Source organism: Marmota marmota, unplaced genomic scaffold, assembly GCF_001458135.2.
Source record: "Marmota marmota marmota unplaced genomic scaffold, marMar, whole genome shotgun sequence".
Taxonomy (NCBI): Eukaryota; Metazoa; Chordata; class Mammalia; order Rodentia; family Sciuridae; genus Marmota; species Marmota marmota.
In genome coordinates, this window is record NW_025999863.1 from 5,592,325 (window position 1) to 5,618,354 (window position 26,030).

Below are 26,030 nucleotides of genomic sequence, written 5' to 3' on the forward strand. Positions count from 1 at the left end.
GGTGGGTCTGTGAGTGTTAAGGTTGGGAAACAATAACAGCAGTAGTTAAGACTCTGCAGGCGTTTATTCTGCGCCAGGCTCTAGTCTAAGTTTGTGTTTTCTTGGGCCAGGCTTTAAGCCTAGGACCTCATGCTTGCTAGGCAAGCCACACCTCTGCACTGTCCTAAGCTTTTTAAAGTGAATTATCTCATCCTTTCAACACATGCTGAGTTTGTTAGGATTATCAAGTCCATTTGCAGAACAGGAAACTGTGCAGAGAGCACAGAGAGGTTAGGTAACCTCCTGGAGATCACACAGCAGGAGCGTGGCTGCGTGGGAAGAGAGAACACACTGGACTGTCTGACAGTTTGGGTCAGAGTTGGCGGGGTTTGGTGCTTCAAGTCGGATGAGGACAGATGGGGTGAGAACAGACTGGCGTATCCAGGGCTTCCCCTTTCAGGCTGGTCCTTTCTTCATGCAGTGAGGCCCCTCGGGCTGAGCTGAGACCCAAGGCCACTTCCTCTTGCTGGAACTAGAGGCCTGAGGCCAGCTGTGTCTGACTGGGTGCACTGGCCGTCTGGTTGTGGTGGCCTTTGGCGCTTGGTTCCTCTTCCTGTCCCTCCTTTCTTCCCTTGCTCTGCAGAGTAGCCTCTGTGTCTCACAGGCCGGCCATCCCCTCCCTCTCCATCCTGTCCCCAGGGCCTGGCCCCCAGACACTCTTAGCTCCAGCCAATCATCAAGCCCAGGCCGCGTGCATGGAAGGGAGAGGAGGCTTTGTCCGTGGGTGTGTAGGGGCAGTCAAGGATTTTGGCACATGACAGGTTGTCTTCAAGTCCTGGGTTGACAGTTCACCACCTTGTGGCTCTGGAAGGACCAACTCACTCTCAGCCCTGTCTCCCCTCTTCTCACAGGGATTCCTTTATGAGCTTCCAGAGGACTAGGATGTAGGAGCTGGTCAGTACATACTTGCTGAATGAATGAATGGGAGTACCATGGAAGAGACTTCTCCCTGTCCTGTCTTCTAAGCATCCCCCTCTCTGTGCCTTCCAAGTTACCATGGGTCAAGTTTCAACTGTTTACTCATGAGCCCCTTCCTTGGGGTGGGGGTGTAACGAAGAGGTTGTGGTCACAGTTGACCACAAGCTGAGTATGACTCAACCTGCTGGGGCTGTTGTGAAAGACCATCAGGGGCTGGAGGTGCTAGGGTGGGAAGGGGAAGGTAGCTTCTTCCTTCAGCTCTTCAGAGAGGTCTTCCTACCCCAAGGTGAGAGGCAGGAGGGGTAGGGGTAGTCTGGGACAGACTTGCCCTGTGCGAAAGGGAGGAGGGGTTCTTTGTGGTCAAGGTGGTGGCTGCTGTGGGGCTGGGGCGCCCGCCCTGTACTGAGCACACTTCCTGAGACTCTGCTGTGCCCGAGGGAGCTGAGACCATGTGCAGATGACCCTCCTCTTGGAGTAGGTGGAGAGATTGCCCAAAGGGCCTGGGTTGGGGAAGGGGAGCGGGCGCAGAGCTTCCGGCAGGAGGCAGGTCTCGGGGTGTGTGTCGGGGACCCCCGAGTCTAGCTTCTTTGGAGCGAGCAGGGTGTCCAGTTCTAAATAAGGCTGAAGGGATGGGCAGGGATCCTTCAGGGGAATGGGCAGCCCAGGACATGTGGGTCAGTGCCCACCTCCACTGTGGCCTCTCACCTCCTGGCAGGAGGGGCGGCGGGCTGTGCCAAGATGGCTGTTGACAGTGTGGTCTCAGGAGTGACCAAGTTGAAATCCGCTCTGGTTATACAGATGCTCGCCTGACCGCCAGCTGCCTCAGTTTCCCCATCTGGAATATGGGAGCCCGGAGCACGCAGACCTCACAGGGCTGCTGTGCAGATGTGGCAAGGCAGAGTTTGTCACACACACATGCCAGCCTCCCCGTTGCCATCTGCAGCAGCCTCGGGCTTGGCCCCTGGAGGCCCAAGGCCATGAGGAAGGGAGCTTGTTCCAGTCACCCCAAGTGCTCCCAGCTTTCTGTTCCTGCGTGAGGAGGAGCAAGAGCCCCAGTCTGGAGAGAGCACAGAATACCACTTCCTTCCTCGGGGGTCCCACGAGCTGTGGCTGCTGGGAGGAGATGTGATGTGGTGGCACTGCTGCTGGGACCAAGACCCCTGGTCCCTCGGGGCTGCCCTTGGAGCCTTGGTCTGCCTCCCCCGCCCCGTGGGCTCTGGGGCCACGCTCTGTATCCCACGCTGTGCAAACAGCATCCTTGTCTCCAAAGGCTCCCAGGGTTGCCCTCCCGCTTGGGGAAGCAGAGGGTCTGTTTCCTTTGGGTCCAGCCAGAGCCATTATCCCACAATAGGGATCCCCGTCTTTTTGGAGAGGGGCTCTCTGTCTGGTTGCTGGAGACGGTCCAGGGTCAGGGGACTTGACACCCCACACGGAGGCTGGAGCTGGGGAGCTCTGGTCTCACCCTCTTGCTCACTGGAGAAGAGCCTTCGGGTGGGGCCCAGGCCCAGCAAACACCTCCCTGGCCCTGGCTCTTGCCATCCCGCCCCCCCACCCCGCAGCTGGGCTCGTCTTCATGACTTTCACCTATGGTCCCTCTCAGCTCCAGTCTCTCCTGTCCATCTCCACAGCCAGTGGCCCTAGACCAGGCAGCCACATCACTGGGCTCTGTGCTTTCTGTCTGTCCCTTTAAAACAACCACGATTAGCCTCCTGTCACCACCAGTGCCAGCCAGCTGCCGCCTCCTCCCCGCAGCCCACAGTCAGTCAAACAGAAACTGCTAATGACAGCGGTGGTGCCGGCACCAGCCAGAGTCAAGCAGAAACAGGAGGGACCTGTTCCATCCTCCTCTGCGCCGCCCCCATCACCACCCACCAGCCCAGGAACCACCCACCAGCAGCAACAGTGCTGGCCAGCAGCCGCCCAGCCGGCCACCTCAGCGACGCCGTGATGCAGCACTGACCCGCCAGGGCCCACTCGGAGCCCACTCACCAGTGGGAGCACCCTCACCAGAAACCAGCGCGGCCTGGGGGTGGCGCTCAGTGCGGGGTGCGGTCACACCCCAGCACCATGACAACGCAGGCAAACCACAAAACCACCCAAACCCCCAAACCCAGCAACGAGCTACAAACAGCAAAGAACACCCCAAGCCACCCAGCTCCAATAACAGCAACCAGACCGCGTCGGTTCATCCATCACCAGGGCTCACCAAGACGTCCATCGGAAAAGTCCAGGGACCAGTCGTAACCCCCTGTCATCACTTCAGAGACAAGAGCCACCGTTAGCACCATAGCAACAGCCGCCATTGCAGCCGACGGTGACCACTCCTCCCTAGTGACCAGGGTCGCCCGCACCCTTCCCGGGGCTGACTCCAGAAGCACCTGAGCCCCGCCCTGGAATGGCCACTGTGTCCTGGGCGCACACCGTGTGCTCTGTCACAGAACTTCTGAACAGAGTCCTGTGTCCCTGCAGGAAGTCCAGCCCCCACAGGCAGAGGTGGCGTTCCCATGGTGGCCTCCTCCACCTCTCCTCCTTGTCCTCCCCTCCCACTCGGCCCCGTCCTATCTCCCAAGGAGCAAGTCGCTTCCCGTGTTCTTCTGAGCCAAGTGCCCACCAGGGCTCCTCGGCCCCGGGCTCGGCTGTCTTGGAAGCGTCTCTGTCCCAAGGCCTGGCTGTGGGCCGCGGAGCCCGTGATGCCCGGCCCGTGATGCCCGGCGCGACCCTGCTCTCCCAGGAGGGTCTCAGGCTAGCCCGGCTCCTGCCCCGCGCTCCACCTCCTGCCTCGCCCTGCCCAGCTGTTTTCTGCAACCACCAAGAACCCTGCCCCGCATGCATTCTCCTTGACAGAATGACAAAAACTGAAAGCTGAAGTGGCCTGAGGAGGTCTGGGGCTGGGACCTGGGGAGGCCCGTGGAGCCAGCGCGCTCCCTCTTGCTGGGTGTTGCGGGGCTGCTGGGGCTGGACCGGAAGGCCTCGGGTCACCGCTCCAACACGCCTGACCTCGGCGCGCAGGCTGTCTGCAGGGGTCTCTGTGGCCATCCTCTGCGGGTGGCTCCGAGCGAGGACACTAACACTGTGACCATCTCCCCACCTTTTCCTCTGTAGACACTACAGCCAAACCACCCACCACCCGCACAGCCACACTGTCACTACCCCCCCCCCCGGCCCATGAGACACAGCTTCTCCCCCCATGGGTGGACTCAGACGGCCAGACCCACAGGCCCTCTGAATGTCCCCACTGAAACGCTCCTGAAGAACCTCGTTCACAGCCAGCCCTCCAGAGATGACAGCTGTGTGCACCGAGGCCAGGAGAGAGGAGGGGACATGTCCAAGGCCACAGGGGGAGATGAGAGCTGAGGTAAGCACTGGCTTCCCCGGACGTCCCCCAGGAAGGGACCAGGTCCCTGTCCCTGCACTCTGATTCCCTTGGGACACCTTCTCCTCCTGTTGCCGTTCCATGGGTCCCAAGAGCCAGCCTGGCATCGTCAGATGGGAACCTGTGCCTGGTAAGGGTCTGGGGTCCCTTGACCTGCACTGAGGGACCCCAAAGGGCCGGCCACTGTCCTCCTCATTCCTCACCTTCCGAGGCCGATCTCCAGGGCACCTCCACCTGGCTGCTGTCCCCACCCCTACACTTCCAGAGCCCACCCTTGGAGGACTTACCATGGTGGGGTTGGCGTCCGGCTCCTGGGGGGTCACCGGAAGGGCTGTGGCAGGGGCACAGGCTCAGAGGGCTCTTGGGGGCGGCTTGGGCATGGCCCTGCTCCCGTTCCTCACCGGCTCCTGGCCCTCAGTTCCTCTTACAACAGCCCCTCTCACTTCCTTTGACGGGAGGGGCCGTGGCCCTGGGGGAGGGAAGCTGGGCCCCAAGGGCGGGGAGAAAGCGGCTCTAGAGCAGAGCTGGGGGAGCCGGCTGCCAGAGCCTCTGCACCTCCAAGATCGCGGACAGCCACTGCCAGACCCCAGACAGGGGGCTTCTCCATCTCAAGGACAGGGGCCACATTCAGGTCTGCTGGCCGCAGGGCTGACCACCCTTTGCAGGGTGATCCTGGAAGCATTTGGATTACTCATCTCCTTTGAAAACTAGGGAAAGGGCCATGTTAGATGCGCCTGCTCTGATAAACTCTCTTCCAGATCAGCCTCTGCTGGTCTTCCCTGCGTACAGCCCTAGGGGCCCATGCGGCTTTGTCATGGAGGGGCAGTGGGGGTGGACGGTATGCGGGGCCAGGTGTCCTGAAAAGTCTCCAACTTTGGGTGTGAGATCTGGACCTGCAGCCCCCGGCTCTGCCACTTCCTGGACTTGATTTCCCATCTTGTTCTTGTAAAATGGGGCATCTTCTCTCCGCAGTGCCTGGACCCAGGCTTTGGTCTCTGGAAAATCAGCAGACCACCACACCGTGGTCTCTTGTTACTAGAGGAAATAACAATTCCAAGGGGTTATCTCCTCCCCACCTCATCTAGCAAGGAGGTGGCTGAGGGGGCAGCGACCTGTGTTCAAACCCATCTTTGGCCTTTGATGCACCCTCCTAGGTGTCCAGAGGGGTGTCCCCTAGTGTCCACATTTGGGAAGGAGCCTGTCTCTCCTTGAATCTCCTGAGCAAGTTCCAGGAATTGGGGCAACTTGATGGGTCCACAGGCAGGAGGACCCTATGTTGTTGGGGTTATCAGGGTGTGACCTTGGGAACCTCCACGAGAAGCTGTACTTCTGTCTTAGAATTCTGGGCTTTTGTTTGTGTTGGTAAAAGTCCCCTAAGTTCATTGTGGATGACCCTGAAGAACTGTGACCTCTTCTGGTCCTGGGCAGGCACTGGCCGGGACTCACGCACACCGACACACATCTAGGAATGCACGGAAATTTACACAAGACAGAACTTTATTATGTGGGGCTTCCTGGTGAGGAGTGTGTGGGCCCCAGGGTAGGGCTTGTAGCACCATGAAGAGGGTGGCCTGGATGTTGGGGTCCCCACAGGGCAGGCAGAGCAGAGGATGGGGTGGATATTCCCCTGGGGTCAGTTCACGGGGAGGGGATCAGGGAGATGGTGCTGAACTCCTCCCCCATAGTAGACACAGATTCCCCCCAGCTCGGAGTGGACAGGAAGGCCAGCGCTGGGGGGCAGGGCACCCGAAGACCCCCTCCCCACCTCCACTCTTCACAGTACATATTCCCATCAAAGGGTGGGAGAGCATTGGGGACTCCATGAGGGTGAGTGCAAAGGGCCCTGGGGTGACCTTTGTCCCCTTCCCAGACCCACCCTGGAGGAGGTCTCAGTATGAACTACGTGAGGGGCTGGGAGTAGCTAGCCCCTCTCCATCGCCCAGCCAGGGGCCCTGCAGGGGTTCCCAATAAATAACTTCCAGCTCCATCTCACCCTTCCCTCCCAGCTCCCGCCCCCACCGGCCCTCTCTGGCCCAGACCCCCTCAGCCTGCACTCAGGTGTGGCTTCAGGTGCCGCGCGCCCCCTAGCGGCCCTGGCAGGTTTTGCAGCACATCTGGCGGAAGTAGGCTCGGCTGCAGAACTGAAATTTGAGCACCAGGGGGCAGTAGGCGACTTTGTTCACATCCTTGCACTCTGTGTGTGTGGGGCGGGGGGGGGGGGTTGAGGGGAGAGAAAAGGAGAAATCAGGTCTTAGTGTCCCTCCCAGCAGGGGTGCATACACTGTCTGGACTGTGGGTTCTGGTCACTGACTTTGCCTCTCTATGTCTCAGTTTCTGCAGTTGTCAAAAGGGGCTTATAAGAGTATGTATGTCATTAGGCTGTTTGGAGGATTTAGAGTGTGCAGGGGTTGGGGCTGATTTGGATACATCATTAACCAGAAAAGTATTTCCTATTCAGTTATCTTTTTGATGCCACCCAGAAGAGAATAACTGTTTACAATGCTCACTCCTTTCCCAAGTTTAATAAACTTGGGCCACAGTTCCAGGCATTTGTGTATTTTATGTTCATGGTATTCAACAATCTCTCTTCATGACACGGGACAGCAGCCAGTGAAGCACAGCAGGGTCCTGTCCTAATAAAGGGCTTCACATTGATCATTTTGTTCCATCTCCCTAATGAGGCACCCCGCCCAAGTGAAGACATCATTCATACCCCTTGACAGATAAGGAAATGGAGGCACAGTGGTATGAGACAAACCTCTGTAGTTTGGCTCCAGTGCCTGGAATAAGAAATCTATTGCTGTCTATCAAAAATGTGTGTAAACTGGTGCGGTGACGTACACCTGTAATCTCAGCTAGTTGGAAGGCTGAGGCAGGAGGATCACAAGTTTGAGGCCAGCTTAGGCAACTTACTGAGACCCTGTCTCAAAATTTAAAAAGAGCTGGGGGTGTGGCTCAGTGGTAGAAGGCACGCCTAGCATGCTCAAGGCCCTGTGTGCAACTTCTAGTACTGCAGAAGCAAACAAGCAAATAAAAACAAACATGATTTACAGCTGGGTCAGTGGCACCTGCCTGTAGTTCCAGCTACTCAGGAGGCTGAGGCAGGATCACTTGAGTCTAGGAGTTCAAGACCAACCCAGGTAACATAGTGAGACCCCCCATCTCCATTCACACACACACATACATACAGACAGACACACACACACACACACACACAGTTGTGAAATAACAGCAGTATTCCCAAGGAGAGGAGAATTTGTCCCCTCCTCCGCAGTAGGCAATATCTGGAGATATTTTTCCTTGTCATTATTGAGGAGAGGGGGTGTTACTAGCCTCTAGTGAGAGAGGTCAGGACGATGCAGACATCCTACAGAGCACAGGACAGAATCACCTGGCCCAATGCATCAATAGTGCCTGAGACTGCGAAACTCTGATTTAAAGGAAAAATGCAAGGTGAATGAGAGAACAGGTGGAAATGAACAGGGTAAAGCTCACGGGCTGAGTGTGGGGAGGAGCTGAGTCTGAGTGCTCAGAGGGTCAATGCCTAAAATGATCAGCACAGTGACACCTAATAAGTGTTTGCAGGGTGGGCACAATGACAGATGGCCTGGCAGCGACAGAGGAGAGCATTTCAGGGGCTCCAGGAGCTCTGCGACTAATTGTCAGGACCCCCTTGCCTTCTCCTGTGCTCCTCTGGTCTGTCGCCCACATACCTTCCGGGCCGTCCCCAGGTGGCGTACTGTCGCACTTAGTCTCACACTGCTGTGTGGTGGGGGGCCGCAGGGCCTCGGTGCACTCGCGGGACGGTTGGCCGGTGTGGCTGGTGCAGTGCACGGCGCGCTGCTGCTGGCCGAGGCCACACTGCGCGGAGCACTGGGGAGAGGTGCCGCTGAGCCGACGCCCCTCGGTCCTGCCCTCTCCCGAGTCCCCTAGGGCGTGCCCACCTACCTCGCTCCACTCACTCGCTACCCAGCGGGCTGGGGGGACAGCGGCGCAGTAGCGGGCCTTGCAGGCCGTGGCCGGGGCGGGTCGAGTGGCGTGGGGGGCAGCGCTGGCCCGCTGTCAGCGCTCTTGCAAAGGACCACGCGGTGACGAAGTCCGGGCCCACAGCTTGGGGTGCACTGTAGTTGGAGATTTTTATGCTCAGCGGGTGGGCAGGGGGCTGACCCAGTGGGAGGAGTGGAGTGGACAGGTAACTGAGCCAGTCGAGGGTGGCCCCCTAGGGTACCGGGCCACGGAGCAGGGGCCTCAATGAGCCCCACCCACAGGCATCCCAGGACCTGCCCGCTCTCTGACTGGAAGCGGACTGGGTGCGGGCGGGTGGGAAGGGGCAGCTGACCTCAGACCAGTCCAGGGCGGCCCACTCGGGAGGGCAGGCGGGGCCATGGCAGGCTTCCAGCACCGGCGGCCGGGGCTGCGGGCACGCGCTGTCGTCCAGCGCCTTCTCTTCGGCGGCCGACATGCGGCGCTGGCACACGACGGAGCGGCTGCGCACTCCCGCGTCACAGCTGCGGCTGCAGCGCGACCAGTTTCCCACCACCCAACTGTTGGGATGCAGGAGGGGCCTGAGCAAGTATTTGGGGCAGGGGGCCCCAACCCTGGAGCTCGTGTTCTAGCTGATGCCAGTCCTGCCAGTGAGCATCTTACAGAATGGGGCAGGGCAGGGGCAAAGTGCTCCAGATGCACTTAGAGAGAGCATCGCATCACTGGGCAGGGAGATGCATCATCCTGATCCCCAGACTGTTACCCTGGCTGTGCAGCATGATCGTCCTGACCCCAGAACCATGCAGCTTTAGCCCTCACCTTAAGGAGCACCATGACCTTGACCTTGGGTCCACTGTCACTGCAGTCCTGCATAGACCTGCTCCCCACCCCCTTGGAAGCATTCCTCCTGACCCCAGGGAGCACCCTGCCCCACCCCAGGCCACCCTGCCTCCAGGTGGACACTCACTCTGGTGGGCACGGCTCTGTGTTGCAGGCACGCTGCCTCTTGGGCAGTTTGCTGTGGGCACTGCAGTGGTGAGGGGCTACGGCCGAGCTGTCCAGCTGGTTGCGACACTCCACCACCTGCACCTGGCTGCCTGGGGGAGGGGAGAGTCCCGCTCAGCCCCGTCAGAGGACGGCAGGCTGGGTGCCTCGCACTCACCCCGGCCCACCCTGGCCTCACCGCCTGCACACTGGGCTGAGCATTTGGTCCAGGGTGTGTAGTGCCAGGAGTAGGGGGGCAGGGCGTCCCGGGTGATGGGTGCGTTGAAGCGGTAGCGGAGGGCAGGCAGCTCTGTTCGGGCCAGCACCTGGGGGCACAGGGAGCAGCCGATGGAGGGATCTCGTGGAGTCTCCATCCCCAAAAGATGCTAATGGTCTCCTGCACCTGTACCCCCCCACCCCGCCCCAATGTTACCATGACGATGAGAGAGGCATTAATGGGTCCCAGGGCTTCTAGGCTCTGGGCCTGGTCTGGCCCCTGTCGCAGGTGAAAGGTGGTCCCAGCCAGGGGCAGGCGGTGAGGCTGGGGGATTCCGGGCAGCCCCTCCAGCAGCAGGGACTCCTGGTCCCCCTTCAGGGCTGGGGACAGCACAGGGCTCAGAACTCTAGTCAGGCTACCCACCTCTGTGGACCCACAATCCCCATCTCCCCACCTCCGCATACCCAGATGACTGAGGGACAGGTTCAGGTCCTGGATGAAAATGTGGACAGAGCCTTTGGGGATCCAGACGACATCCTCATACCCTGGACAGCAGAGGTCTGATGTCACCCACCTGTCCCCCTCATCCTTGGCCCCCATGGTGCTGCTAACCAGCTGACACGTGAAGTACACGTGTCACCACGCTCATTTTACAGATGACAAAACTGAAGGTCAGAAACTAAGCAAGTGGCCTGAGTTTTACAGCTAGGCAGTGACTAAGTTGGGAATTTTTTTCCCCCCAACATTAGTGATGGACAGAGGTAGAGCCCAGGGCCCCATACATAACAGACACTCTACCACTGAGCCACACCCTTCCTGGGGTAGATTTGAACCCAAATCTTCCTGCCCCTCTAATCACCAAAATCATCTGATCCAGCCCCCTGGTTCCTACAGATACCACTGAGCCCCTGCCACACAGGGTGACAGGGTGGAATTTTGGCACTCAGAACTAGGTTTACAGCAGGTTTCACCACTGACTACCTGGGCCCTAGGAGCCCTCTACATTTGCCCACCTGTACCATTCCATAGTCCTGGCCTATCTGGCTAGACCCCACACCGTCCCCTGTGAGCTCTACCTTCCCTCTCTGCCAATATCCCCAACCCAACCCCCTACCGCAGGAGGAGTTGCATGGCTCTGTGGAACCCCAGGGTTTGGGATCATGTCTTCAGGCTTAAGGACCCTCAGTCTCCATCTCTCTCTCTCCTTGACCCTCTAGATGGCACTTCAATGTCCCTTGGGCTCCTCAATCTCTCTGTGTCCCAACTCAATAACTTTCCTGTTCCCCTGGAAGTTTCCATCTTGGGGACAGCCTATTGCCTACTAGGGATCACTTGGACGTCCCCTTGGACATCTGAAAATCCTCCCTGACTGCACATCCCCAATCCATGATCAGCCATGTCCTACCACCCTGGTGTCTGGATTTATCTTCATTTTACCTCCTCTTCCCATCTCCACTGCCCCTTCTTAGCTATGTCACCACATCGTCTCATTCTTGACACCAGCTGCCTTAAATAACCCCACTGGGGCCCTGCCCTGGGGATGACACTCATGTTCTGCAACTTGTTCCTGCTGGTCTGTGCGTGGCCTCGGATGACCAGCCCCATCATCCATCCCGCCACACTCCCTGCGGCAGAGCCCCCCAGCTTCCCAGCCCTCCTAGGCTTCCTGACTCCCCCTCCTTAGGACCCCTTATCCCCAGCAGGAGCAAGGAAGAGTGTTCACTACACCCCCCAGGGTCCCCTCCCCAAGTAAGCCTTTTCCTGCCAGCACAGAGAGCTCCCCAGCTCCTCTGGCTCACAGGATGGAGAATGACCCCTCTTCCCAGCCAGACGCAGCCTGAGGGCCCCAGGACGGCAGAGGGAGGAGATCTGGGTTTCTAGGCCCGGAGACTTCTGGTGGCGGGGTCTAGGCACCAGAGCCCAAGGCAGCAGCTAGGGCCCTTCTTGATCCTGATCTGGGGCATTTTGGGCCCCCAGGACTACATGGGGCCCCTAGAGTCTAAGAAGTTACTGATCTTGGCTGTAGTGAGGTCAGCCCCGTCCCAGCCACCAAACCCAAGTGGGGAGTTTGAGAGCCCTCACCTGCCCCAGGCGAGGCTGGGCTGAAGACCCCCTCGATGGTCTCGCAGGCACTGCCGTCACCCCCACACACGCGACACTTGTCCTCCCGGAGGTCGGAGCCCAGGACGCGGTCACAGCCCACATGCTGCACAGAGAGCGCAGCGACCGGGTGGGCGTCACGGAGATGCCCTCCTGTCCCCCCACCAGCCCGCTCCTTCTCCTCAGGAGACCACTTTACCTTGCACTCGCCGCTGACGCAAATGTCCACTGTGTCTGGGCGGCAGGGCGTCCCGTCCACCACAGCGGCTGCCCTCTCGGTGTAGAAGTTGAAGCCTTCGGCTAGGCATGTGAGAGAGCAGGCCTTCACGCCCCCTGGGGGGCACGGCCCCGTCAGATCCAGACCCAGTGTTGTGGGCAGCGGGGAAGTGGGAGTGGAGGCCCAGGTGCCCAGGCCGACCTCCACCCAGCACATCCCAGGAGCTCTGCTTCCTTGGGGAGGGGGAGGTCCAGGCAGACCCCATGATGCCTTCAGCATCCACGTACGGCTGCGTGCCCCGACAGCTTCACTCCACTGCCCACAGCCCTGGGATTCCCAACTCACCTCCTCGGTACGTCTTCCATGTGTAGAATTTTCCACGGAAGGGGACACTGTCAAATTCAGAGCACTGCATTTCCCTGAAGTCCTGGGAGCCAGGGGGACAGTCCTGGATGGAGGAAGTTAGGGCAGAGAAGTAACACTCAGAGGGGCATTTGTTGAAAGATTGAGCCTGGAGGCAGGGAGACCAGGGAGGAGGCTGGGATGGTCCAGGTGAGACCTGTGCTAGGCATCTAAGTGCATCTAGGTGAATCATCACAGGGGAGGGGTGAGCTGGGATGATGCCTGATTTCTGACCAGGGCCCTTCTTAAGAGAGGAAGCCTGGAATAAATGGAGCAGGGTTTCGAGCGTGTGCCAAGTTCCTCATGAATGTTGGGGGTGTGTGGATTCCCTGTGGACTCGAGAGTCCCCACGTGGGGGTCTGGGAAGGTCACTGCTCACCAGAAGTTTTTCCTGCCCTCTGAACATCACCTTCTTTAGCAAGCCTCTGTGTGTGTCCCCCTAAAACTCATCCATACACAGGACCCCAGCCCTAGTAACTCCAGCATTTAAGGAACAAAAAGCAGAGACTCTGTGGAGAGAAGCCCCTCAGGGGTGTAATCATGGAGAGGCCAGAAAGATGTGTGCAGATCTCTGATCAGGCACAGCAGAAGACAAAAGATGGCCCCCAGATTTGGTGAGAGGAAGTCGGCCAGGGTTCTGGGATGACAGAGGGGGGTGGCTGGGCTCTTTGAGGGAAGCTAGGTTGAAAGGAGGGGACACACTGCATTGTACCCGAGGAGATGGCAGGCAGCCGCCTGAAGCACTTGGACCCGGGCTCCCAAGGGTTGAGGGCTGGTGTCCCCTTGTTCTCAAGTGTGAGTCCCAGACACTCACCTCCGTGTTGCACGAGCGGTGCCGCCTCCGTTCGCCCAGACAGTACTTGCCCCCGATGGTTGGCCTGGAAGGGATGGGGGAGACAGGAGAGAGATGGGGCGACAGGGGGCGAGGGTCCCGCGTTTTCCTGGGAAAAGGTCCTGAGGGCTGACCTGGGGCTGTCGCAGTGGCGGCTGGAAGATGACACACCGCCGCCGCACGTTCTGCTGCAGTCGCCCCACGGGGTCCACGGGCCCCAGGCTCCGTCCACGCCCTCCGGCCGCGACCCGAAGGGGACACACACCCGCTTGTAGCACCACTGGGCGGGATTTTTGGGTGGTGGTTTGGGGGGAGATGGAGAGGGCAGAGTCCTGGTCTGCACAGGCTCTGGGCTCAGGGCCCCGTCCCCACGACTCCCCCATGACCCAGGCACAAGTCCCCGTCCCTCGAGGATGGGGCGGAAGGGGATGGACAGTGGCGGGGTCTGAAGAAGCTGCCAGTCAGGTAGCACCGGGCTCTGGCAGAGGCCAGAGGCGTGGCGAGGGAGCCGGACAGCGCTCAAGCAAGAGGCGTGGCCTAAGCACAGGACCAGCGCGGGGCGGGGCGAAACTCGTATTGAGACAAAAGCCGGAGGGGGCGTGGCCTGAGATGGACGGCCACACCGGGGCGGGACCTGCATGCGGAGGGTGTGGCGGGGGAGGGCAGGAAGAAGGCGGGGGCGTGGCCTACGCAGGAAATGGACCGAGGGGCGGGGCCCAGCCTTGCGCGCGCTCACCCCCTTGTCGATGGTGTGCGTCTGGCACACCGTGCCCTCGGCGGCGGGGATGCTGTTGGTGATGCACCGGTTGCTCTTGCTCAGACACCACAGCTCGCTGCAGACCTCCTGCGGGCCGAGGTGCCCGCTCAGGCTCGACACCCTCCCTCCGCAGCCCGCCTGGCCCGGGAGGACCCAGCGTCCTGCTCACTGCAGCCCCGGAGCCGGGCCCCAGAGTTTTCCCGTCTCAGCTGAGCCCCTTTTGGGGCATGGCTTGGGACTTCTGTCAGTAAGCTGTGCTTATGGAACACCGATGAGGGGCACAATCTCCTTTGAACATTATTATCCCCATTTTAGCGGAAGAAAATCAAGGTTCAGCAGGCAAGGTCCCTGAACTACTAGGGGGCAGCCTGGAGACTAAGCCAGACCTTTGAGGCTGGGTAAACTTGGGACCTGCTAGGAAGGGACAGGAGGAATTCCCTCTTCTTTTATGGGGTGTGCGAAAGTGTAGGCAGGCGGAGCGGTTGTGAGGAACCAGGCCTGGGCGGTGGGTGGCTCTGGTCAAGTCTCATCTTTTGTTTTTTCCAGGTGGTGGTTCTCTTGTCCCCCCCATCTGAACTGGAGAAGCCCCTGGTGCTTTTAAACTGTGGAGGGTGAAGTTTCAAGAGGATGGCACAGGGGTGTTTCTCTACTTCCCAGGTAAAAACTTAGGACCACCTTCTCCCGTCTTGGGCTGCTTGGGCTGGCCCAGGCCCTGACAGCAGGTCCCGACCGTGGAAGCTAGACCGGACCCTACTAGGGTCAGCTCTTGAGAGATGAGTTGTTCTCAAACACGCTTCCTCAAACCTCCAGAGGCCCTGCCTTCTTCCTTCACAAAGAGGACACTCCTCTTCTGAAGACTCAGCCTGGTTGTCTGGCTTCACCTACTTGGCTTGTGTCCTCCTGGCCATCTCTAAAAATGCTGCACCAGTTCAGCCCCAGTCCCACTTCTGACCTTCTCTCTGTGAGGTACTGTGGCATATATGGTGAGTTCCAGGCCACTCAGGGAGACAGTCCTACCACTGACTTGCAATACATTTCCCCTCTCTGGGCCTCAGTTTCCTCATCTACAAGACGGGCAGCCTTGCATAAATGCCCTGCTGTTGGGGACTAATGAGCACACGATCCCTGGCCCAGGTGTTAGGCTGAGCTCCTTCTATATCTTAGCCATTTAACATGCTGTAAGTAAATCCTGTCTTTGACAGGAGGGCCAGAAAGATGTTCTTTGAAAAAGGAAAGGAAGGTTCAATTCAACGTATATCCAGTGCCAGCCCAAGCTTGATATTCTGACAGTTCCTCTCCCTTCCCACCTCCCTTTATAAAATTCGGAGTCTAGAGAGACTTGGGTTCAAATCCCAGCTCTGCTGAACTATGTCCTGGGGTAAGTCATCCTCCTTAGGCCCAGACTCTCTATCTGTAACTTGGGGATAAAAGGATTGGGAGGGGTTTAAATGAGATGATATATAATCATGTGCTCAGCCCATAGTAAGTGCCCAGTAAATATCAGGTATTACCATTGTTAGGATTTTTAGGACATGGCAGATATTCAGGCATAGCCTCAGAACTTCTTAGAGATTCATTAGAGGCTATTACCAGCCAAGTGAGGGTTGGAGGGCAAGAGAATGTCAAGTAAATGTGCACTGTTCCCGGATCTGTCTCCTTGTCTTGCAGTGGGAGGAAGTGAGGGCATTTTGATAGCTGCCGGCCCTCTGCTCTGCACTGGCAGGACATTATCTTGGCTATGGCCAGGCAGACTCAGATCCTTCGTCTGGAGCATCAGGAGGGTTGGGGCTGGGCCTGGGGTCACTAGGGCTGAGCCTGAGGATATCCAGGAAGCATGTTCGGGGACTGAGGAAGGTGAACAGCCGAGGAACTGGCCATGACTGAGGTCTAGTGGCCAAAGAAGGAAGCCAGCAAGTCTCTGGCTTTCTGGGGGAGCTGGGAGTGGGCTTCCTCCTCCCCCCCTCCCCAGGCCAGCTCACTTTTTTTTCCCCTGTGGTACTGGGGATTGAACCCAGGGGCGCTTTACCACTGAGCTACGGCCCCAGCCGTTTTTATTTTATTTTTGAGACAGGGTTTTACTAAATTGCTGAGGCTGGCCTTGAACTTGTGAGTTGCTCAGATTATAGTGCCCCTGAGCCCAGCCCTAGCTCACTTCCTGTGCATAGAGCTTTGAGAGTCTGAGCCTCCAGGGAGTGGGGAGTGGTCAGGAAGCTCAGAGCCTGTCTGGCCAAGCAGCCAGGAGACCTAGTGAACCAGTCAGTGGGGATGAGGGAAGGGAAGACAGGGCGTCCCTGGAAGGGACTTCTTTTCTGAGTGAGGTAGGTCGTTCACTCCTAGGGAGACTTTTCATCAAGTCTGGGTGTTTAGTTTAAGACTTCCCACTTAGCGGTCTTGGGCCTTGGGTCCTGCTGCAGGCTGCGGGTGGCACTTACGTGCTGAACAGAAGGTGGTCCCTCCAGGCCAGCCCTCCAATCAGGGAGCCACAGAATGGGGCATCTCATTTTCGGTCCCACTGTTGGCTGTTTGGGACACTGTCCACCCCAGGCACCCCCGTCTTCCCGGCTCCCCTTGGGTCTCACCCCGCCCCTCGCTGGCTCCCCCGCCCCCCACTTCCCGGGTTGGGTGCCCAGTGGTTGGGTTTCCCGCCCCGCGGCCCCCTCCCCTCCCAGGAAGGAAAGCAGGAAGGCTCTCTCTACCCCGTATTTACACTGACGCGATTTGACTCCGTGCTGGAAGCGGCACTGCTCGTCTGCATCATAGGCCTGGCCAGGGGCCACCGTTGGGTACACGAAGTCCTGTCTGGGGGGCCGGTTGTTCAGGCAGAGCCCTAGGCCGGAGCTGCAGGAAGTAAAACAGCTGTCATGCCAAGGGGCTGCAGGCCAGGGGCTCTGGGGCGCACCTGGCAGGGCATTGCCACAGCTGCCCCCGTGTGACTGTGACCCGCCATCCTCACTCCAGAAAGCTGGTGATGTAGTCTCGGCTGCAGGATGACCACACGAATGGGTTGGTCTTCATGGTGATGTGAGCGGCCATGAGCTTCGCGGGGTCCTGGCCACGGGCCCCACAGCTGTTCCCCACGCCGTCGTGGTTCATGCCGAATCTGGGGAGAGGGGTGTCGGTTCCGTGGGGCGCTGAGGGACCCGCCCAGCTCCTCCCATCCTCCCTCTCCTGAGTGTCCTGGCCTCACGTGTGCCCGATCTCGTGGGCAATGGTGAACGCCGTGGCCAGGCCGATGTCCTCGTTGATGCTGCAGCTTCTCTCTCTCTCGCACATCCCGCCCACCGGGGCCAGGCCTGGGAAACAGGCACGTGGGGTCGGGCCGGCGGCCCTAGGGCTGTGCTGGCTGCCCCGGCCACCCTGCCAGGTCTCACCCCAGGGTCAGGGACCCCCTCACAGAGGCCCAGGATCTACGGGACTTCAGTACCTAGTGTGCCGCAGGGTTTGTTCTTGTAGATGCAGATGTCATAGCTGTGGAAGGACAGGGCAGTGAGGGGACAGGGCTGCCTCCCTGAGCCACCAGCGCCACCGTGCCCAGCTCTGGGGGGTGAGTCCTGCCTGGGAGGCGCTGTCTGCCTCTCACCCCAAGCTTCATGCTGCACACAGCTGAAGCCAACCCGCTGGCCTTGGGGGTGCTGGGGTACGTGAGGGACTCCGACTGACCGGGAGGGAGAGTGAGTGTGTGCGTCGGGCCCAGGTGGCCCAGCAGCCCCCTCCCCACACTCTCAGGCTCCTGGCAGCCTTCCCATCCCCTCCATCCCACGGCAGATGTGACCCTGCCGGTCCCTCGGTCCACTCGTTCCCTGGGCCCAAGTCCTGGGTCCTCCCCGCCCCTCACCGCGTGATGAGCACCGCTGTGTCATGGTTGGCCACACCGGTCTCCGGGATGGCGTTGCCATGGCCGTTGCGGCTCACGATGGATTTCTGCCACTTACAGAAGCTGTCTAGGGACTTCCCGGCGTGGTGGGTGATCTCCAGGGTGGGCTGGGGACAGAAAGAGCGAGGGGCACGGGTGCCTGTCACCTTGGGCATGGCAGGCAGAGTGCCTTGGAGGGAAGGGGTGTCCCCTCCCACCCCCACACCTGGTCCTCGGTGAGCAGGATGAGCCGCGTCACCAGGATGTTAACGATGTTTCCCAGACTCGAGTCCTGGAAAAGTTTGGCAACCTGACCTCCAAGAAACAAGAGAGACGGAGTCTTAAGAGGAGCCCGGGATGGAAAGCGGAAGGCAGAGACAGCGACCGCAGCTTGCTTTCGTGAAGCCCCTAGTGTGGCTGGGCCCGGGTCAGCCTGGGGCACGTGTCCTTTCCTGACTGGGAACCATTTCATCCTGACTTTATAGATGAGGAAACCGGGGCACAGAGGCTGCAGGACACACAGCTGGCGGTACCTTAAGTGGGATTCCCGTCTGGGTTGCCTCCCGTCTTTGTGACATCCTGTCTGAGCTTACCTGTCTACTTGTCCTTTCACCCCGGCTCACCCCGCTCACTGCCTTGAGTGTTTTTGCCCAGAGGCAGCCGAGGAATATGCACATCTGGCCTCATCCCACAGCAGTCGGAGGTACCAATTTAAGCATCAACACAGGAAGGTGGAACTGTGAGGGCAGCGGACTCCGGAGACAGTGGTCAGGGGAGGAGGAAGTGGTCCCGGGGCAAATGGGCAAGTGGTGGAAGGCAGGCTGCACAGGGACCTTGGAGAGTGGGCCATCATCATCCCGCCTGGAACCCCCCGGGAATCCAGGCAGGTTTTAGGAAACTCAGAAAGCCCAAGGGAGGGAGGGGAGCCCAGGGCGGGGCAGGACACAGTGGTATCAGAGGTGATGTTATGTCAACATTTGGGCCATTCATCTGTCTGCTAAACTTTCTCTTGTTTTCTGCTTCAGTGAAACAAGAACCCCATTCATCAAGCCCTCGTATGTGCCAAGCACTCTACACGGCTTCCCTCCCATTAACTTCTGCAGTAGGTGCCAGGGTAGCCCCATTTTACAGTTGTGGAAATTGAGGCTAGGTGAGGTCAACAGCCGTGACTGAGATCTAGCACAGGACTGAGAGCAATGGGTAGAAAATAGTAGAATAAAACAACAAAAAACCTGTATCTGAACTGAACACATACAGACGCTTTACTCTGCATATCCTTGGTATAGAGCACTCTAAATCATCTAGAGATGAGCTGCAGTCTCTGGAAGGATGTGTGTAGGTGCTATGCACACCTGACATTTTACATAAGGCACCTCAACACCAGGACTTTCGTATGGGGGGGGGTAGGTCCTGGAGCCAATCACCTGTGGATACCGAGGGATGGCTGTATCTGAGCGTGGGTAAGGGAAGTCATCCTGTATGAACTGATAGGTGGACGCTTGTGCAAGAACTCTGCATGCATACAGATGTGTGCCTGCGAGTGTCCTGCTCACCCTCACGAGTACCTGCAAGCTGCATGCTTATTATTATACAGAGCAAACACTTACCTACCCTGTGCCATGCCCTGTTCTAAGTGCATATCAATTCTCTGAATCCACCTAAGCATTATGAAGCGGGGGCCACTATTGTCCCAATTTACAGATGGATAAGCCCAGGCAGGGGGTGCAGTAGCTGGCTGAGTGAGGGCACACAGCTGAGGAGGGTCGAATCCATGGATGCAGAACCTACATGCCCAGAGGACCTACAGTTCTCGCTCCTGTGTCAGATCTCAAGCAGGGCTCTTGACCTCTCTGTGCCTTAGTCTCCATTGCTGTAAATGCCACAGACCTGGGATTTAGGTCCCTGCAGGCTGTCTCTGCTCCAGGCCACCTGCTCCCAGCCTTTCCTCATTGATGGCAGCCCTGGCTTTTCACCCTGTCCCTCTCCATCCTACTGCTCTGGTCCCATATCAGGGACTAGGAGTGGGAAAGTGACAGCCATTTTCCTGACCCTCAGCCGCCGGTCCCCAGGGCCCCATGCCCAGGAAGGGGGAGGCACTTACAATGTTCATGATGGCCAGCACGTACTGCTCCACGTCCCGGCGCCCATGGTAGGCCACCATCATCTTGTCAGCCACCACCAGGGTCTCCACATAGCGCTCTCGGCTGACTGAGCGCTTCAGGCCCGGCTGGCCTCGCTCTGTTTCGTTTCCCAGGGGCCTGGCAGGTGGTGGCTTCAGGGTGCGTAGCCACCAGGGCCGACCTTTCCACGGTTTCTCATCTGGGGGGGCCCAGTGAAGCAATTAAGCCCACGTTGCTGATGGGACACTCAGCTGCTGACCTCTGTCTACAAAGCCCCTTCGGTTGTGCCTCCGCCCAACAGTCTGGGTGGGCAGTTCCTGGTTATTTTCCTGCCTGTTCTCTCTTTGATGGTCCATCTGCTCCACAGGCTGCTCACCACCCTTTTTCTATCTGGTTCTGAAGTGACCCACTCCTTGAATGTTTGGGCCGACACCGCTGTTGTCCGTCCCTCTGTCAAACCGTTGGGCTGAATAACAGTGTGACGACTCCATGGTTTGGTTGTACAACAGCCCAGCTGTTTGGCAACCAGACCACCCCCTCGCCCATGGCTACCTGAACACTAGGACAGCTGTCCTACTCCCAAGCTGGTTGGCTGAGTAACTGCCCAGTGTCCCATAACAACCGTTATGATGGCACAACTCCCCGACAATCCTGCTGCTCCAGTGCACGGGCAGGGAGCGGGCAGGGAGCGGGCTGTCGCGCCGTCTGAACCGGGTGCCTGCATAACTTCCTGGGCTTCCGACAGCAACTTTCCAACCAAGGCACGGGCCAACAGGCCAGGCTGGCTCTAGAACAGCCCAACTGCCTGACCACACTATAGCTAGAATATCTCAGTGACCAAATCGTGACACCACCCAACTTTCTGCTTGTACCTCTGACTGTGGTTTTACGTCTGCCATGGTGTACCATCTGCAGACTGTCAGGTCCTTCAGCTCATTCACCATCTTGTTCTTGTGCCTTTCCACTGAGCATCAGTCTGTTTTCTAACTATATGATCAATCGTGCTGGCAAATATTCACTTATTATATAGTTTTCCTATTCTCCCTTTCTCTAGATGTCTGGTGGTGAATTGTTCTTCTACTGGTCTGGTTGTAAATCTGACTGTTTTTTTCATCATTGAGGATGGAACCCAGGGCCTTGCACATGCTAGGAAGTGCTCTACCATTGAGCCACATCCCCAGTCCTTTTTATTTTGAGTCAGGATCCCGCTAAGTTGCTCAAGCTGACTTCAGACTTGTGACCAGCAGCCCCCAGGTAGCTGAGATGACCGTGCCTGGCAAATCTGACCTTTTGAACGTGCCTGAGGCCTTCTGATGCATTTTGACTGAACCCTTCTAGGGTCTGATACAACCACACTACTTCTTAACTGTCTGATTAGACACTGATCCTAGAGATGGAACCGCTTTACACCGCCCCCTGTCTGGCTGCCTTACAGCTGGGCCAGCAGATGATGGCATGGGATGGGCTCCTGTCTGTGGCCTGGCTACCTGGCTGCAACATCCTGCTGCCCCACTGCCTGCAGGTGGGTGCAGCTCCGGAATTCAGGCCCATATCTTTTTCTCAACAGTTCCCCTTTCCCCGTGGGGAGATGCTTGCTGACCTTCTGGATGAAAACGCACTGCTGCCGACCTCTACCTCAAGGGAAGGATGTTGTGTGGCCCCTTTGCCCGCTCCCAGAGAGACAGGTGTACCTCTCACTCCACAGGCTGTGTCCAGGTGGGGGTGGCGCAGGGAGGAACGCTTGTATACCACATGAGGGCCACTTTCCTCTGGGCCCCGGGGACCCTTAGGCCCACCTTGCAGGGGCTCAATCAGGTACTCTTCCTCATCCGCCACAATCAGGCCATGCTGGGGTAGGGAAGTGGGAGAGAAAGCTCGGATCAGGTTCTTGTTTCTCAGGTCCCTGGGGCCCCGAGTCTGTCTTTGCCATTTCAATCCTTCTATCTTATTGGGTGTATTTTACTATTACTTTTCTAATTTCTTGAGATGATGTTCAAATCACTTATCTTCAGCCTTACCTAAGGCTACTCATTTTCCTCTAAGTACTGCTTTAGCCACCTTCCCAAAGTATTGATTATCAGTAGCTCTAAGTACTTTAAAAAAGGTCCCACTATGATTCCTTGGCTGATCTACATTTAAAAGTATTTTTCACAACTTCCAAAAAAGTGTGGGCATTTCCCTCTGCTTCCCAGAATCCTCAGCTCACCAGGCCCCCACAGGTGCTGATGGCCACATGGGAGCTGCCGGCCTGGCCCTGCAGGTGGCCAGCGTAGAGGCAGTGGGGCCGGGCAGCTCTCTGCCAGGCCAGGCCCTCTCGGGTCCAGTACTCCACGGAGACGTGCCCTGCCAGTAGACGGGGGCTGCGGGTCAGGTTCAGCAGGAAGTGGGTGCTGGGTGCAGCCACCTTGTAGAAGAGACGGGCCTCGGCTGTGGCCCCCGTGCCCCTGCGCTGCCTCTGGAGGGCAGGTGGTGAGAAGGCCAGCAGTGCCCCGTTGTGGTCCACGCGGGTAGGGAAGGCGATCTCATAGCTCTCCAGACTGGACAGGAACTCATCTGTGGGTGAGGGTCAGAGGCTCTGGTTGGCCCTGTGACCTAGCTCCTAAAGCAGGTGACACTGGCCTCACCAATTCCCAAATCCAGATCCCTGACTGCAGAGCTAAACCTAAATGAACCCTGGCCCTTCCACCCAGGACCCTCTGCCCACCTTAACTTCCTGCTCCCATGGCCACCCTTGGACCACTCCTACCTTGAGATCGGAAGGCATGTGTGACCTTGAAGGTGAGGCCCAGCCCCAGGGCGAGGGCCCAGCGGAGGATCTGGCAGGCGGAAGCCATAGGGGCTACGTGTCCACATGTCTCTCCCGGCCCCGGCTGCTGGCAGCCCCCGCAGTGCTGCCCTCCCTGTTCACAGCCTGCGCAGCATCACTGGGCTCCTGGAGGGGGGCCGGGCAGGAGGGGACCTGGTCTTATTGCCCAGCACAGCCAATGCCAAGGCCCCTTGCCAGATTGACAGGCACCTGCAGCCACTCATGCCCACACCTGAGGATGGTCAAGGCACATCCCCATGTGAAGATCCCAAATGTCCTTTCTCACTTAGTCCCACTCCCCACCCTCCCTACACTCACAGCTGACCGGCAGGGACCAGGACCCTGTGCGCATCACCCCCGCCCCCNCCCCGTGTGCCAGCATGGCTTTGCACACCATGGCATTTCATTTCCGAAGTAACTATGAAGTCCCCGTTCCTCACTCCCCTTTTGTAAATGAGGGGTGACAGAGATTGCCCAGGGTCACATGGACAGAAAGGGGTAGCCATTCCTTTTTTGGATAATGACAGTGCTGGGCTGGGGAAGGGGGCTGGGGACGGCAGCTGCACATTATATGGACCGAGCCCTCACCCCTCCTGGGGCTCTGTGGACCTCCTGGAAATGACAGACAAGTAAACGGAGAGACACAAGTTCAGACTGTGACAAGCTCTCTAAAGAATCAAAGGGACACGGAAGCAGAGGTCTGAAGGATGCGAAGAAGCCGAGAGTGGAGGAGACAGGAGAGGGTGCACCGGGCAGGGAAGGGCAAGGGGAAGGCCTGGAGGGAGCAGGGAGGAGCCTGGCTCGGCCGGGGCAGGGAAGGCCGGGGCAGGGAAGGCCGGGTGCTGGTCAGTGCAGATGAAAGCCAAGGCATACACTGAGGGCCTCCTGCCCCCGATCTCCCTGCCACCTCCCGTTCAGACCCTCTGCCCGGGGTAGCACGGCACCTCACCAGCAGGCTGGAAACCCTAGCACGGTTCCGAGGCCTCTCCTCCGCCCCACATTTCCAGCCTGGCTCCTGGTCCTGCTTCTGGTTTCAGATTCAGGCCTGCCGGGCAGTTCTGTTTCTCGGGCCTCTGCCCCAGGCCAGCCTGCTGCAGACACCACTTTGGGCCACCACCCTGTGCCAAGCCCTCCTCCCCTACGCCCTCACGTCTCCGCCCTCCTCCTCCGTGCAAAATCCCCCTTAATCACACACTGTCTTGTTTTCTTTGCAGTCCGGCCAAGTCTGAGAGTCGATCCCCAAACAGGGCAGCCTGGCTGCGAGGGAGGGGAGCCAGGTTTCCTCGGAGATGCTGAAGGAGAAGCCCACATGCCCCCTGCTGCTTGGATCCCTCCAGTGATGGGGTGCTCACTCAGGCATTTTTCCATGTTCTGTTCTGTTCTTGTTTTTTTTCTGTTACCTTTCAGGGGTTCCGTTGTGGCGCGGGGAGAACCCTTGCGTGTGGATCGGATCTTCCCTGAGCTGCGCTCTACATGGGCCTCTCTGGGTTTCAGCTGCTTTTTCTGCAGAGCCCGGGCAGGGGGGACAAAGAAGAGGAACCAGGCTGTCTTCAGTGGTGTGCTGGGTGGAGAGTTCAGGGTGGCTGAGGATTCTCTGAGCCCTCCTTACCCCTTGGACCTTGTCATAATGCCCCCCCCCCCCAACTCCAAAGGTCCTTCTTCCTGTGTCCTCCCCTATTCCTTCCTTGGAATCAAGATCCAGCCTGGCTGGGCTGCTCTGACTCCCCTCCTGCCGTAACCCCCTGCCCACCCCAGGTGGGGGCATCGCAAGTAAAGCTGGACCTCCCCGTCCCTCCCGTTGGCCCTGCCTCTCTCCTTTCCAGCACCGCGCAGGCTTGGTACCACATCTTCTTCCTGAGCACCTCTCTTTGGTCCTCTTCTCCTGCCTCCCCGCCAAAGCACCCCTCAGTCCTCATGGCTGTCTTCTGAAGCTGGGCCCCACCTCCCAAACTCCCAGCCTGTCTGTGCCTCTGGCTCGGGTGGGGAGTGAGAGATGGAAGGACTCAGCTTGGGCAGGGGAGGAGTGGGATGTGGAGAGGGCATGGCAGGGCCAGGGGCAGCTGGGAGGTGTGACAGTCCAGAGCACTGTGGGTGTGGGGGAGAAGATGAGGCTCCAGGGATGGTGTTAGGAGGGGTCTCAAGCCTGGAGGGCAACAGGGAGTCAGCAAGGGCTTTACAAGGACTGTGTGGGGCTGTGTGTGCGCATTACTGTATGGAAGTGACCCTGTAAGTGTATGTGTGTGACCTCGTGTGTGTGTGTGTGTGTACACCTAGGCTTGGCCATTTCCCCCCAAGCCTTTTACTCCAGAAGGCAGGAGGGAGGCTGCCAGCCCAGGGGGCCAACACTGGAGGAGGAAATGCCTTGTAGATAGAGCCCGGAAACTGAGGCTCCGTGCCATCCCAGGGCTCCTGGAGGGACCTGTGGCTCCACACTTGGACCTCCCACACCAGGCCGGGGCAAACGCGCCACTGGGCCTCCATGTGGAGGCCGAGGTCATGTCTGGCAGGCAGAGGCGCCTGTGAGCCCGGGTCAGCGAGCCTCCTCTGAGTCTGCACATCTGGCTGGGCAGGCTGGAGGCAGCCCCTGCACCGAGGCAGACAAAGGCCCGACTGCAGCCTGCAGAGGAGCGGGTGGTGCTGGGCCCCAAGACCAGCCGCTAATTAGAGGCCCTGAGTCTTGAGCCCGACCCCTGGAGACACCCTGAGAGAGTCGGTGACCAACTCAGGGGAAGTGGGCGGCACCACTCCCACACCCAGACACAAACACACACACTGGCAGCGACACACACACACCCTAGGGCAACCACACCTGCAGAGCCAGCACAGCTCAGCACACCAGACCCACAAAGGACCCCCTCCATCCCAGACACACGCGCGGACCCCTAGAACACACACACAGAAACAGACACAACTACACACTTCCAGACCTATGTGCACAGACACCTACACCCTCATTTACACACAGACATACACATATAAACAGTCCGGCCTACGCATGCAGACACACACTAATTCACATACACACAGATGACTCAGAGACAGACGCACAGGCCTATGAGCAGACACGTACACACATTTACACACACACACACACACACACACCCCAACTGGAGGCCAGTTGCAAGTCCCACAAACCTAGACTCCGCAACCCCACACACACACACACACACACACACACACACCCCGGCATTTATATATCACACTCAAGGGAGACACAGATTCTTGGAGACACACCAGACACACGTCTGGACACTGACACAGAAGACACTTACCTATGTGTACACACCGGTTTACACTCACACTTAGGCAAACAGCCCGCCCAGATCATCACGGCCACTCGCCCCCAGACGCACAAAGACATCACCGTCGACGCACCCCTTGGGCACCTACGTGGGTGGACACGCGCCCACACACAGCAAACCCGACGG

General features: G+C 58.6%; 2 protein-coding genes across 2 annotated transcripts in view; both read right to left on the reverse strand.

Moving 5' to 3' along the window:
* The window catches only part of Myo1f (myosin IF), a 37,208-nt gene extending 32,421 nt beyond the window's left edge, over positions 1-4,787 (reverse strand). The window contains exon 1 of the mRNA XM_015503740.2: positions 4,618-4,787. Coding sequence (XP_015359226.1) covers positions 4,618-4,620 — 3 coding nt within the window. The 5' untranslated portion in view covers positions 4,621-4,787. The remainder of the gene's footprint in view (positions 1-4,617) is intronic.
* A 1,022-nt stretch (positions 4,788-5,809) lies between these two features.
* Adamts10 (ADAM metallopeptidase with thrombospondin type 1 motif 10) lies at positions 5,810-24,233 on the reverse strand. Its single transcript, XM_048813388.1, is given in 26 exon segments — positions 5,810-6,524; positions 8,044-8,203; positions 8,279-8,370; positions 8,373-8,451; positions 8,670-8,874; positions 9,282-9,411; positions 9,498-9,624; positions 9,732-9,895; positions 9,980-10,060; positions 11,598-11,721; positions 11,815-11,948; positions 12,178-12,280; positions 13,049-13,112; positions 13,201-13,346; positions 13,803-13,910; positions 16,520-16,661; positions 16,777-16,923; positions 17,011-17,116; positions 17,248-17,291; positions 17,659-17,804; positions 17,903-17,986; positions 19,778-19,995; positions 21,488-21,644; positions 22,003-22,349; positions 22,543-22,728; positions 24,003-24,233. Coding segments are annotated over 25 exon segments (3,306 nt in total). The 5' UTR covers positions 22,631-22,728; positions 24,003-24,233; the 3' UTR covers positions 5,810-6,414.
* Between the last annotated feature and the right edge of the window lie 1,797 nt (positions 24,234-26,030).